The sequence below is a fragment of the Dama dama genome, chromosome 18 (genome assembly GCF_033118175.1).
Source record: "Dama dama isolate Ldn47 chromosome 18, ASM3311817v1, whole genome shotgun sequence".
Classification (NCBI taxonomy): domain Eukaryota; kingdom Metazoa; phylum Chordata; class Mammalia; order Artiodactyla; family Cervidae; genus Dama; species Dama dama.
Window position 1 is genome coordinate 42,481,968 of NC_083698.1, and position 14,347 is coordinate 42,496,314.

Below are 14,347 nucleotides of genomic sequence, written 5' to 3' on the forward strand. Positions count from 1 at the left end.
TGGAATGAGACATTTCCCGTTGTCCTAGAATTGGTGGCTATAGTCCTTGCTGGAAAGAAGGGGCACTAGTCACTCCACATTCTAAAGAGAGCTGCTAATAATTACGGTTGCACACACTGCTCAGGTTGCAGTCCTTTTGAAGACTATATGAAGAGAGGAACTGGAGGAGAGAGGAAGAAAAGAATGTCCTTCCTAGACTGTAGCAAGGGAGGAGAGGGAGGTAGTTCTCTCAACCCCATCCCTCACCAAGCAGCGTGTGTTAGGATTGTTCCAAGAGAATGACTTAGGGATTCTGGCTGGCAACTCAGTCCCTAGTTGGTGTATACTGATCTGTCTGCTTCCACTGGGGAAGCTGAAGCCTGCAAGATAAACTTCTACTTGGAGTCTCTGTTATGGACTTCATGTTAAGATGTTCCCAAATTCACATGCTGGAAGACTAACCCTTAAAGGGATGGTATTAGGAGGTGGGGCCTTCAGCAGGTAATTAAGTTATGAAGGTAGAGTCCTCGTGATGGAATTAGTGCCCCTATAAGAAGAGACACAAGAGAGTCTGATTTTTCTCTCTCTGCTCTCTCTTGGGGATTCCCAGGTGGTGCTAGTGATAAAGTACCTGCTTGCCAATGCTGGAGATGTAAGAGATGCAGGTTCGATCCCTGGGTCAGGAAGGTCCCCTGGAGGAGGGCATAGCAGTCCACGCCAGTATTCTTGCATGGAGAATCCCATGGACAGAGAAGCCTGCCAGGCTCCAGGTCACAGGGTTGCAAAGAGTTGGACACAACTGAAGTGACTTAGCATACATGCTCTCTCTTGCCTCCTGTGAGGATGCAATGCAAAGATGACTATCCTACAAGTGTGGAAGTAGGCCTTCACTAGACACTGAATCTGATGGTGCCTTGATCTTAGACTTTCTAGCTTTCACAACTGTGAGAAGAAAATGTTTGCTGTTTCAGTCCCCTACTCTATGGTATTTTATCATAGTAGCCCAAGTTGACTAGGATGGTCCCACATCAGCAGACACCACAAGCAGCCACCAAACTGAGTGGAAATAGGAACTGAGTTGTTTGCTATTGATGGACAGCTGGTTAGTTCCCCAGGAACAGCTCTGCACACCTCCATCCTCATCATTACCCCTCATTCCTCCAATCATATTCTTGGGATTAATGGCAATCCATTAAAAGTTTAATAAAGTTAATAATCCAAGTTTAATAAATACTTCTAGTAGTACTTTCTATGTGTTAGGTACTGTTCTATATGATTTACAAGTACTAACTCATTTAACCTGCATAATAATGCTAATGATATATATATATACACATATATATAACACCAATGAGGAAGCCAAGCCACAGACAGGTTAAGGAATTTGTTCAAAGTCACACAGCTAGGAAGTGGCAGAATCAGATTGAAACAGGCAGTCTGGCTACAGAGTTGCTATTGTTAACTTCTAAGCTCCACCACCACTCACATCCTTATCCCCAGACCCACATGCTCACACACCCTTCAAAGGCGGGGATAAGAAGGGGCCAAGACCCTGCCCCACTCAAAGCCCCTCAAGACACAAGCATGGTTGGTACCGGAGGAAAGGAAAGCAATAAGCTTTAAATCAGGTACAAGAGGGGCAGGAATTTTAGATCGGCCTACCTGGATTTGTAGTAAGCAAAGATAAACATAAAACTATAAAAGAGTTTCTCAAATGGAGTTAAGGCACAGGAATTTGGCAAAGTCCAATCAAGAGCCGAAGAAAAAAAAGAGAAGAGATAGGCTACCCACTCCAGTATTCTTGGGTTTCCCTTGTGGCTCAGCTGGTAAAGAATGCTCATTGAGGGTTCGATCCCTGGGTTGGGAAGATCCCCTGGAGAAGGGAAAGGCCACCCACTCCAGTATTCTGGCCTGGAGAATTCCATGGATTGTATAGTCCTTGGGGTTGCAAAGAGTCGAACACAACTGAGCAACCTTCAGTTTCGATCAAAAGCAGACAAGGTGGGAAAAGATAAAACTGCGTCACATTTGTACCTTCTGAGTTCAGACTGCTCCATAACATCAGTCACATATTGAAATAGCCACTGCTCTGATCACTTACTCCTGGCTCTCACTCATACCTTACTGAAATACAGAGATGATCCGGAAGAGATGACACCACACCCTTCTTCGGGTTTTACAATTTGGCCCCCAATAACTTCTTGCCAGTCAGACTCCCAAGCACTCGGGTTCTCAAAGTCCGACATGATCGTGGAAGGAAGGGCAGCTTCTGGGTGGCACTCAGTGCCCTGGTATCCCTGGTCACACCTATGAGAGAGGAGGGCTGAGTGAACAAGTGATAGACTCGTATGTGACTGCCACAGCCATCTGACCCGCAACATTCCCTATGTCTCAGTTTTGCTCAGGTATTAGCATCTGCACTAGACTTTTCACTACACTGTTAGTCTTTGTACATGGTGGTAGGTAACAGCCTTCAGTTTTTCACATGGGGAAAAAGGGACAGAATCCATTTTTAAAAGAAAGTGCTATAATGGTAGAAATGAGGATAATGAAGAAAGATATGGGCGTATATGCACATGTACGGTTGGGCAGAGGGGAACGATTGTGAAATTTTCCTGTAGGCGTAAAAGGTCACATGTAAATGTTTGTCTGCTCACCCAATACTTAATTAACTGTGGCCATGTTTTACAGTTCCTCCTTCTGATTAAATTATGTCTTTTTTAGAGTATTTAAGTATTCAAGTGTGTTCCTATCTCATCCTCATTAGCGATAATCACCATCTCCTTCTGTATACAGCTTTGAGCTTCTGGTGAAGTGGTGTAGGAAAGTATGCAGCAGCTGTTAGACTTGTGCTTTAAGACTACCAGGGGAAGGAAGGAGAAGCAATAGCCAAGCTCTATTAACTAACAAAGAGGACTTTAGGGCTAACTGATAAACTCTGAAATGTAAACCCAGGAGGTTGCATTTTGAAATTAGAATATATGGCTTTATACTTGTTGAAATGCAACAATATCTTTAACATCTAAAATAAGGATAGAAAGGAGGATCATTTCCCTTCGGCTATTTCCTTATTTATCAGGCTATCCTTAGCAGTCTGATGCAGCTGCTGTGGTATCGTTGTAAACACACACCCGGAGGAGCAGAGTCAATCGTCACTTCTGACACACATACCTGCACGTGCCGCGGTCGCAGGAGCCGTGCCCACTGCACATGTTGGGGCACTGCTGCCCAATGTAAATGCTGTCTAGAGCCCACTCGTCCTGAGCTGTGTAATAGCTCTGACTCCAACGGAAGCGGGTGGCACTGGACCTAGAAACAAGCCAAGGTACCGTAATAAAAACATGACATGGGGTCATATAGACAAAGAACGTCAGAGTTCAAAATTCTCCAGAGAACTAACTCTTTGGAACTCGAATTTAGCGGCCAATCATTTTTCTTTAGGGGTTTAATTTCCATTCAGTTACTGTCTGATTCAACAATTCCATCATGAAGAAAAGTCTACTTATCTGTTTACATCAGTCTTAATTTGAGACATTTTAAAGAAAAATACAATATCAGATTTTATTGCCGTTGTTGCTTAGGGTTTTGATGCTAGGAAAAGAAAGGAAGATAGACTAATTTTAAAAAATAAATATTTATACAAAACTGTCTTTCACAGATGAAAATGCACAGTGTTTATCTTAGAGTAACGCAGTTTCTTACAATAAATGTATCAGTAGTTATTCGAAGACTTCCAGTTGGCGCTCAATATAAAACACAAGTTTTGTTTGCAGGTATTGTTTTGGGATTGAGAGGATGGGTGACATTGTACTATTTTCCAAGTAAGAACACCTGGGTGCTAAATCCTGCTCATTATTTCCAAAACATTAACTTGCTTGGTTTTCATGGACAAGTTGATGTTAAGTGGAGATAAAAACTTAAACAGTCTGTTACACATAAAGAAACACTTGGGACCCTGATTCAAATGAGATATAAAATGTCTAAAGAAGACATTCTGAGAGAAATGCCAAGAGGGTTTCCATTCATTGACTACCACAAAATGTGCTTTTAAAATCACATCATACTTTTCACCTCTAGGAAGTTTCAGGCATCCGTGACCAGTTTTATCTGGTCAAAGTGCAAAACAAGAGAGAACAAACAAAAAAATGTGCAGAATAGGCGTGCATGCTCAGTTCAATTGATTAAACCCTCCCCTAGTACCCTAGCTACAGACACACTTGATCTTAATGGCTCTGAATGATCCATTAAGGTCTATTGCATCAATTATTCACATATTAAATACTCCCTAAGTACATAACAGACTGTTAAAATCCAGACTAAGCCTTTACTGTTTATTTTACTAATGATATGTGGTTGATACGTTGCATTTTTATTCATAGTAGGATAATTTCAGGATTCACCGAGATGCATCCAGTAGACACAGGTTTGCAGCATATCAGTGCTCTTCCTGGAACATACAATGAGACAGATGCCCCCTTCCATGGTAACAGTTTATATCTGTAATCTAATAGCCATCACAATTTTCATAGTCCAATTAAGAAACGTGTTTTAGAAAAGCTTACTATAAAAGTAGGGACATTATCTTGGAGCCCAACAGAAGACAAGACTCATGCACCACTGTCACTTAGAGAGATGACCATATTCTTTTAAGACTGATACAATCTGAGTCAAGCTGAGGGTCACAGGTGTCTAGACTATGAGTTCTCTTGGAGACAGGGATATCTTTTTATCTCAGTAGTTTGCACAGGAACAGAATAAAGTAAGCGTACAAAAAAAGTCTGTTAAAAAGTGAACCAATGAGTGGACGGACAAGGCCAGGAAAGGGCACCCTGTTTCTGACTTCTGTAGGTAACGGAGTGAAAAATGTGTTAGGAGTCAGGGGACTCGACCCCAAGGACCCTGGCTCTGCAATTTATCAGCTGTGTGACCTTTAGTGGGAAATTTAAGCCTTCAGGAGCTTCCAGTTCCTCACCTCTCAAATTAGGAGATTGGGCAAACTGATTTCTAGGATCCTTTCCAGCTCAAAAATTTAATGACTGCTCTGGTGATTTGTTGACAGAGGTGATAGTTTATTTTCTTTATAATCACGTGCTTACATAAAACCCATGGCATATATTATTTTGAAGTTTTGATATTTCAAATATTAAAATGGGGTTGGAGGGTTTCAGAAATCTGACCTAATTTATGCTTCTAAACAATCACATTAAACACATTCCAAATCCTTTTTTATAAATAACTTATCCTTACATATATCTCTGAACTCTTGAAAAGATATTTCATTAAGATAAATCGCTTAAAGTGAATTATTCCATTAAAAATGACAATCCACAGTTTCATGTGCTGATGTTAATTAACAGAAAAGAAAGTGAAAGAGGTTGAATATTGGCTTCATTTTTAGTGAGAAAAAAAAATCAGTTGTGTGAGCAATCTCCAGCTGATCACATGTGAGAACACAAGGTGTGATCTCACTGATTTGCAGCTGTGTCACTGCTAAATATCACCCCCAATACAAATATTTAATTTGCCAATTTTCTCTTTCTCTCTCTTCTTCCTCCTCCCTGCCTCTGTCTGTCTCTCAAAATTAAGTATTCTTAAGAAGAAAATCCTGTGCACTTTGGATTGAGTCTGGATGTACCACTACTGCCTAGTGGATCATGAAATGAATTTGACCTGCATTTAAAATCCAAACTATAGATTTTCAAATGCAACAAAACTTGACAGTCTTTTCTTTATTTGATTTCCCCCCTTATAAACTTCTAGAGTGAAATAAAATACCACTGAGTCATCTCTTGCTAGTTAGCTAACTCGAGGAATCAAATTAAATGAAAGCTGACTAAACTGTATTTTCTACCTTCAGTGACTGTAATTACATTTACTCAATTATTCTGAAACTGATTCAGTCATTAGGTGTTGATTTGTTTATGAAGTCAGCAACTGACAGCTGTTTGGGTCTCATTAGGCTCTGTTCTTATGTAAATGTCTCTCATAAAAACGAAGTTAATTTTCATTGGGCAACAAATGTTCAGTTCATATAAAATATAATTTCTTTGAGCAGGTGTATACATATTCAATATTTCACTCTAAGTTGTCCTATCTAGCATATCTTCTAAAGTTAACAGATCTTTGACAATGCAGATCACATTTGCTTGTCTGTGTTCAATTTATAGTTGCATATGCTTGAATCAAAACAGCAGAAGAAAGATTTGGCAGAAGGAATACTGCTTCAAACTAAACTGTAATTTCTTCTCCCAATGCTTGGGAAAAACCTGCCATCTGCAAAAGTCTGAAATGCACATAAGAAAGTTAACAAGAATGTCAAAGAGAATAAACATACTTTATCTTTACAGCAGCGCTTTAGAGCATTATAGATACAAAAACAAGGATAATAACTAGTTGGACATTATTTTACAAACTATTACTGCAATAATGTTTAGTTTAAGTATTAGTTAGTAGAAATATTAAAATAAATATCCTATTGGATTGTTTGTGTTTCAGAAATAGTTTTACTTTCCTCACCCAGGGCTTTGAAGGAAATTTGGAAAAGCAGAATTCAATAATTTACCTACATGTACATAAAGGCAAGCTGTCAAGAGTGAATAATCTAGTAGATTCTTTTTTCAGTTTGTAAAAAAGATATGGCTTGTAATAAAACATCTCTTCGGTTCATCAAAGCATACTAAATTGAAATTCTATTTAATTTCCCAACATTTAATGAATATCCCAACAATGTGTCAGGTGTTGTATAAAAACTAAAGACTTTAAGAATCAACATATTTCCTCTCAAGTGCCTAATAAATGAAGGAGGGCATGGCAACCCACTCCAGTATACTTGCCTGGAGAATCCCATGGACACAGGATCCTGGCAGGCTACAGTCCACAGAGTCACAAAGAGTTGGACGCGACTGAAGCAACTTAGCATGCAGGCACGCATGCCTAATAAACATTGATGAGAATTTGATTTCTTTTTAACTACAGTAAAACTCAACCCAGTGTAATATCGTTTAAGCTAAGAGATAATAATACAACGTACAATTTTAGTGTTAAGTAACCTGCAAAGTCCTTTTTGATAAAGGACAGTACTTTTTGGGATACTGTCTACACTATGTTAATTAAGGATAATAATTTAAAATGTTTCTGGGAACATTCCCAGAAAAAACATTTACTCTGGGAATAAAAATCTCTTAAATATATTGTCAGGATTATCTTACCATCATAATTTTGAAATGGTAACCCACATGTCAATGAATAAAAATCAGTGGTTTTAAAATAATGAGGTGATATACATAATGGTGAAATAATGGGGGCAAATTAGAAAAAAAAACAACACCTCAGTAGCTTTGCACAAACTATGATTGGTATTTCAATTGTTTGATATAATGTTTTTGTATAATCTTGATAGACATGGTTGGAATATCATTGAAATTAAATATAAATCTTGATTATATTCCCAGCAGTAGATATAAAAGAGTAGGATGTTAGAGAAAGCAACAACTTGTTATACAAAGCATAATTGAGTATCCAGGAAATAGTTCACAGTTGGATATAAAAAATATGTGAAAATTAAAGTTCAAGCATTTTGTTCAAACTGACATAATGATGAATCTTTAAAAAATAATCAAGGAGGCATTCTTCTATAATGCAGTAATTCAATGTTCAACTAAAGGAGGTATAATAATAATTTTAGGTGGTTATCTAGCCAATTGTTTTTGTGTGGAGACTAACTCTCCTATAAAATAGTCCAAGAAGGGTTGATTTAGTAATTTTCTTTAAAAAAGGGGTCTAGGAAAGCAGATACCACAGAAAAATATAATTTTTTGTCTCTTTTATGCATTTTCTGCTACACAAATCATAGAACTCCAGAAGTGCTAGGGATCTTTAAGATCATCTAATTCAACCTCTTCATCACACACATAAGGAATTACATTTGAAGAGGCTGTGAATGGCTAAAGCATGAAGTCAGTCATTAACAGAGATATACTGAGAACTCAGGTGTTCTAATTTCTGGTCAAAGGTTCTTTCTTGGGTGAGCTTATCTTGTTCCAGGGTTTAAATAGTACTCATAATTTTTAACTTTTAAGTCCAACCCCCCTTTTGAGCTCCAGATTCCTAAGTCCAATTGGCTTTTTTAGTTGAATAGATAAGTATCTCAAAATTCATAGCACAAAACATAAGAAGCATATGACTTTTAATCCACTGTCCTAAATCCACTCCTCCAGCCTCTCCCTTCTTAGTGGTACTACCATTCGACATTTTTCCCAGGCCCAGAATTTAGAAACTGTTTTTGATTCTTCCCATTCTACCCCAGCTCCCATCTGGTCCATCAACAAGTCCAATTTCATTAAAATAAATTTCACAAACGATGGCTCTTGCCATGTCTGTTACAATCATACTCCAAGCCACCTAAACTTTTAATGCTTGGACCACCCCACACCCCCTGAACTGGTCTTCCTGTCTTCACTCTTTATCCTACAGTGTATTCCTCAAACAGGCCTCGGAGTGATCAGTCTAACATGAAACAATGCAATATTTGGGGAAAATGTGCTTTTCTCTTTCATATTATTAAATATTAAACTTTCTCTCTAGTTACTGAGGCTTCTGCCTGGGGTGATCTTCATTCTTACTGGAAGAGAATAGAGAAAAAAGGACATGTTAAGCTTTTAAAAGAAAAAGTAGGCCTTTGCAGGAAGAAAACAGATTTGCAATCCAAACTTTTGACATAGGAGTTTTTAGATTCCCGTGTCATTCCCCTTTATATGTCAAACCCAAAGAAACTGGCTCAATGAGTTTTCCCACAAAATGAAAAGTTGAGGCCAAAAGAGAGATGAGGAAAAGCTACGACACTTTGGAAACCAAATTTTCATTAGCTCTATTTTTCAAATATCCTCAGTACAAAAAGAAAGATCTTTTGATTCTAAAATAAAAAAAGAGGAATGCATACTGCCATCTTGTGCTTAACTCTTCTTCATATTCGTCATGCTAGAAGAGACATAGAAGTTAAAGTGACAGTCATATCTGAAGATGGCATCTCTCACCAAGTTTTCTGGGGAAGAAGCACTATGACTCTTCTCCACTGTGTGAACTCACTGGCATGGTAAATACTTGCTGATGTAAATTCCTGACAACTCGGCATACTTGGAAGGCATTCCTAAAAGAGAATGAGGCAAAAATTTAACTCAGCTTCTATTTCCTCAGAGCAATATGTTTACTCACTCAAAACAAGTGAAAAAGACCTTAGAGAAATCTAATGTTATCATCTTAACCATTTGCAATATGGATACGATCCATAAATTTTCCTTCTGTGAAGCTAAAATATTTGGGAAATAAATGAGATGCCACAAGGCAATGAAATGTCTTCTAATAGCCACATGGAAAAACAGAAACTGGATTAGGGTTCCTTTTTCGACCTGTTAGTGTCACACTGTTATTTGGTGCATACTGTCGCTTCAGTCACGTCCAACTCTTTGAGACCCTATGGACTGTGGCCCTTCAGGCTCCTCTGTTCAAGGGTATTACTAGGGAAGAATACGGGAGTGGATTGCCATGCCCTTCTCCAGGGGATCTTCCTGACTCAGGTATTGAACCCATACCTCTTATGTCTCCTGCACTGGCAGGTGGGCTCTTTACCACTAGCACCACCTGGTAACATTATCCTATTCAGTATTATTTGTGCATATCAGTAGTATCTGCATAAATATCATACTATATGTATGAATCACCAGTATGTATATAGAAAGAAGTACATTTTATTTCAAGAACCTGGAATTATGTATTTCTTTTTTGTTTTTTAAGGCAGGAGATATATTCTTAGTATGGTCTACCTGCAGTGAAGAGACAGAAAAGAACAGATGAAGACATGCTATAGGGAAAGAAGAAAGAGACTTTAATAGAGAAAGAGAGCTAGAGAAAATAATGTTGAAAACACCATCCTAGTATATCTATTACCATATTTGAAAGATTTTCAATTCTCTTTAGCATCTGATAGTGCAAAATATGGCATCCTTATAATCCATTGCTGAGTTTATGTCAATTCTGTTACAAATAATATTGTTCCTTTTCAACCAAACCTAAACTTTTAGAATTGTAATTCTCTGCTCCTTATGTAAAAAGGTGAAGTCTACCTATCACAAGTTTTAGAGAAAATAGACTTACCTCTTGGACGAGGTGCCATGTGAGGCCATGGTTGGTTGAATACTCTAGTTTCACCTGATTGTCCATGTGTGGGGTATATTTCTGGCCACAGCCCATCACCAAACTGAACTGAATCATGTAAGATGCTCCTATCTGCATTGATTGTGTTTCTACATAGCGCATACTTGAGGCAAGTTTAGAATCTCCTGTAAAACTGAAAGACAGAGGAGGAAATCAGAAAATTAAAAACAGCAATATATTAGGGAAAAATTAAGCTCTTCATTTCATACCGTATGCCAAAATAATTATATTTTACTTATTTAAATCTTGCCAAGTTCTAGAATGGATTTAAATTAATTTAAAAAAGGCAATTTGAGATATCAAATATCTGCCTATCAAAGAAGCAATATTTTTTTTAAGTTGATACCTTGAGTGGTCAAATATATTTGAAAATGGGTATGCACTCATGTACTGCTCAAATAGATAAAACGTTTGACTCATTTCATGGACTCTATCCCAAGGAAATAACTGGCAAACATTTTAACGTCAAACTACAGGGAAACTGGAATGCTTAAGTAAACTGGTATAGTCACTTGACAGACTGTCCATATTTCAAATATTTATGAAGGTAATATAATCAAATTATTGTACATGTGACAAAAATGCCTTTAAAAAATTTGCAAAATGATGCATGATGGAAATTAACCAGAATGCTTGCAATGGCTGTGTTTGGTGGTAGGAAATGGGACAATTTGAGACTTTTCAGTTTCAAAATTCTCCAGTCTTCAGTACTCAGCTATTAAATACTGAAAATGAGATAATGTGGTTTTAATGGTTGTAAAATCCCCATGATTGACTGGGTCCCAGGTGGCACAGTGGTAAGGAATCCGCCTTCCAGTGCAGGAGATGCAGGTTTCATTCCTGGGTCGGAAAATCCCCTGGAGGAGGAAATGGTAACCGACTCCAGTAATCGTGCCTGGAAAATACTGTGGACAGGGGAGACTGGAGGGCTGCAATCCATAGGGCTGCAAAGAGTCAGGCACAATTCAGCCACTGAGCACACACGAGCACGCAACTGAGCACTATGTGATTATAAAATGCTTGAAGGTATGCACAATTACTTTTTCAGAGAAAAGTTCTCAAGGAATTCAGAACCTACCAGAGGAAATTAAAACAATCTCAGATGTGCAGATGATACCACTCTTAATGGCAGAAAAGAGGAAATAAAGAGCCTTTTGATGAGAGTTAAAGAGGAGAATGAAAAAGCTGGTTTGAAGCTCAACATTAAAATAAATTAAGATCATGGTATCTGGTCCTATCCTTCATGGCAAATAGAAGGGGGAAAAGTGGAAACAGTGACAGAATTTATTTTCTTGGGCTCCAAAATCACTGTGGATTGTGACTGCAGCCATGAAATTAAAAGATGCTTGCTCCTTGGAAGGAAAGCTATGACAAACCCAGATAGCATATTAAAAAACAGAGATATCAATTTGCTGACAAAGGTCCATATAGTCAAAGGTATGGTTTTCCAGTAGTCATGTGAGATGTCCATAAAGAAGGCTGTCAATCTGTAGTGCTGGAGAAGACTCTCAAGAATCCCTTGACTGCAAGGTGATTCAAACAGCCAATCCTAAAAGAAATCAACCCTGAATATTCATTGCAAGGACTGATGCTGAAGCTGACGCTCCAACAGTTTGGCCACCTGATGCGAAGAGCAGGCTCATTGGAAAAGACCCTGATGCTGGGAAAGATTGAAGGCAGGAGGAGAAGGGGGAGGCAAAGGATAAGATGGTTAGATAGCATCATTGATTCAATAGACATGAATCTGAGCACACTTAAGGAGACAGTTGGGCTTTGCAGGTGGCACTAGTGGTAAAGAATCTGCCTGCCCATGCAGGAGACATAAAGAGATGGAGGTTCAATCCTTGCAGGTTTGATCCCTGAGTTGGGAAGATCCCTTGGAGAAGGGCATGGCAACCCACTTCAGTATTCTTGCCTGGAGAATTCCACGGACTGAGGAGCCTGGCAGGCTACAGCCCATAGAGTCACAAAGAGTCAGACATGACTGAAGTGACTTAGCATGAACATACGCAGGAGATAGTGGAGGTGCATGGGGTCACAGAGTCAGACACGACTTACTGACTGAACAACAACAACAAATGAGGAAATGGAGACAGTAAATGGCAGACACTTGACGAGAAATCAGCTTTGCCTGATTCCAAAACTTCTCAACCAATACACTATCTCTTTGTCCTTCTATTACTCTAATACAGAGAAGAAAACTCTAATTTTGAATAATTTTCATTTATAGTTAATTTAAAAACCATTAACTTTCAGTTACTATGCAGTGATGCTCCTATCTTAAGAGATAGAAAACCATGATTGCTGCTATGTGTTAAGGTATGCAAAATGCAATCTAGAAAATACGAAGCTGTGGGATGCAAGTTTTAGTAAAATTACAAAATAAAAGAAATCAGCATTGAACAAAAATACTAGTAAGCTATATGGGCACAAACATCTATATAAATTCCATAGTCTTTAAAACAGGCAAAAAACAAAACAAAACCCCAAACACTTTTCCCTGTGAGAAATGAATGTTGCTTTTAGCTTCAAGGGTTATATGCTCTTTCTACTACCCTTTATGAGAAAGGTTATCAGAGGCAAAAACTAGCCTTCATTTAACTGTTTGAAGGTGCAGTATATACCCTAGGCATCTGGTTAAAAAACACAGAGGGCATAGTAGCACATGGGCTGAATGGTCCGCAGGCCACGTAGCGGCACTAAAACTTTCTCACTCAAATCATACAGAGTATTTCTCCACTCCAGCATTCCTGAAATAATTTAAGATTATTTTCACAATCAGCACTCTTTTTAAATTCTTCCCTTCTGAGATGGTTTAGTGTCCTGGCAATTCTGTACAGATTCAGAAAGAAGTGCTGGGTTTTGCAAATAGCGCCTGCACCTAACTTTTGCATGGTTATAAATTAACCATGAACTTGGTTGGAGAGAGGAAGCATTCAAACCTGAGAAGTGTGTGCTCTGTGAGCTTCCCTGATGATAACAGCTTTTAAAGGTGCCAAGACACCAAGAGAGAAAACAAAACATATAGAAAAGGACAAGTTAAGAGGCTAAATGAGGATGGTTACACAGTGATAATAAAATTCTTATTTGGCATGAACATCTGTACCACCAGCAGTTGTGGGCAGGTGTTGTTGGGTAGGTAGGCTGATTCAGCTGCCATCTAGAGCATCCCTCTCCCCAGTCACCTTCTAGTAATTGGTCTAGGGGTGCCCATGTCCACCAATGAGTTTTTACCAATGAGATGTAAGTGAAAGATGCTTTGTGGGTAAACTCACCCAGCTTTTTTCTCTTTCATTTATTTTTATTTTTTGGCTGCACTGCATGACATCAGTTTAGTTCAGTTGCTCAGTCATGTCTGACTCTTTGAGACCCTATTGACCACAGCATACTAGGCCTGCCTGTCCATCACCAACCCAGAGTTTACTCAACCTCATCTCCATTGAGTCGGTGACCCCATCCAACCATCTCATTTTCTATTGTCCCCTTCTCCTCCTGCCTTCAATCATTCCCAGCATCAGGGTCTTTTCAAATGAGAGTCAGCTTTTTGCATCAGGTGGCCAAAAATTGGAGTTTCAGACTCAACATCAGTCCTACCAATGAACATTCAGGACTGATCTCCTTTAGGATGGACTGGTTGGATCTCCTTGCAGTCCAAGGGACTCTCAAGAGTCTTCTCCAACACCACAGTTCAAAAGCATCAATTCTTTGGTGCTCAGCTTTCTCTATATTCCAACTCTCACATCCATACATGACTAACTGGAAAATCCATAGCCTTGACTAGATGTACCTTTGTTGGCAAAGTAATGTCTCTGCTTTTTAATATGCTGTCTAGGCTGGTCAAAACTTTTCTTCCAAGGAGCAAGCATCTTTTAATTTCCTGGCTGTAGTCGCCATCTGCAGTGATTTTGGAGCCCCCCCAAAATAAAGTCAACCACTGTTTCCACTGTTTCTCCATCTATTTGCCATGAAGTGATGGAACTGGATGCCATGATCTTAGTTTTCTGAATGTTGAGCTTTAAGCCAACTTTTTCACTCTCCTCTCTCACTTTCATCAAGAGGCTCTTTAGTTCTTCCTCACTTTCTTCCATAAGTGTGGTGTAATCTGCATATCTGAGGTTATTGATATTTCTCCCAGCAATCTTGATTCCAGCTTGTGCTT

At 38.8% G+C, this 14,347-nt stretch overlaps 1 protein-coding gene across 1 annotated transcript in view; it reads right to left on the reverse strand.

Annotated features, from left to right (window-relative positions):
* The window catches only part of RELN (reelin), a 536,272-nt gene that overhangs the window by 128,494 nt on the left and 393,431 nt on the right, over window positions 1–14,347 (reverse strand). The window contains exons 21-24 of the mRNA XM_061165186.1: window positions 10,129–10,321; window positions 9,012–9,124; window positions 3,151–3,288; window positions 2,100–2,286 (exon numbers count right to left, since the gene is read on the reverse strand). Coding sequence (XP_061021169.1) covers window positions 2,100–2,286; window positions 3,151–3,288; window positions 9,012–9,124; window positions 10,129–10,321 — 631 coding nt within the window. The remainder of the gene's footprint in view (window positions 1–2,099; window positions 2,287–3,150; window positions 3,289–9,011; window positions 9,125–10,128; window positions 10,322–14,347) is intronic.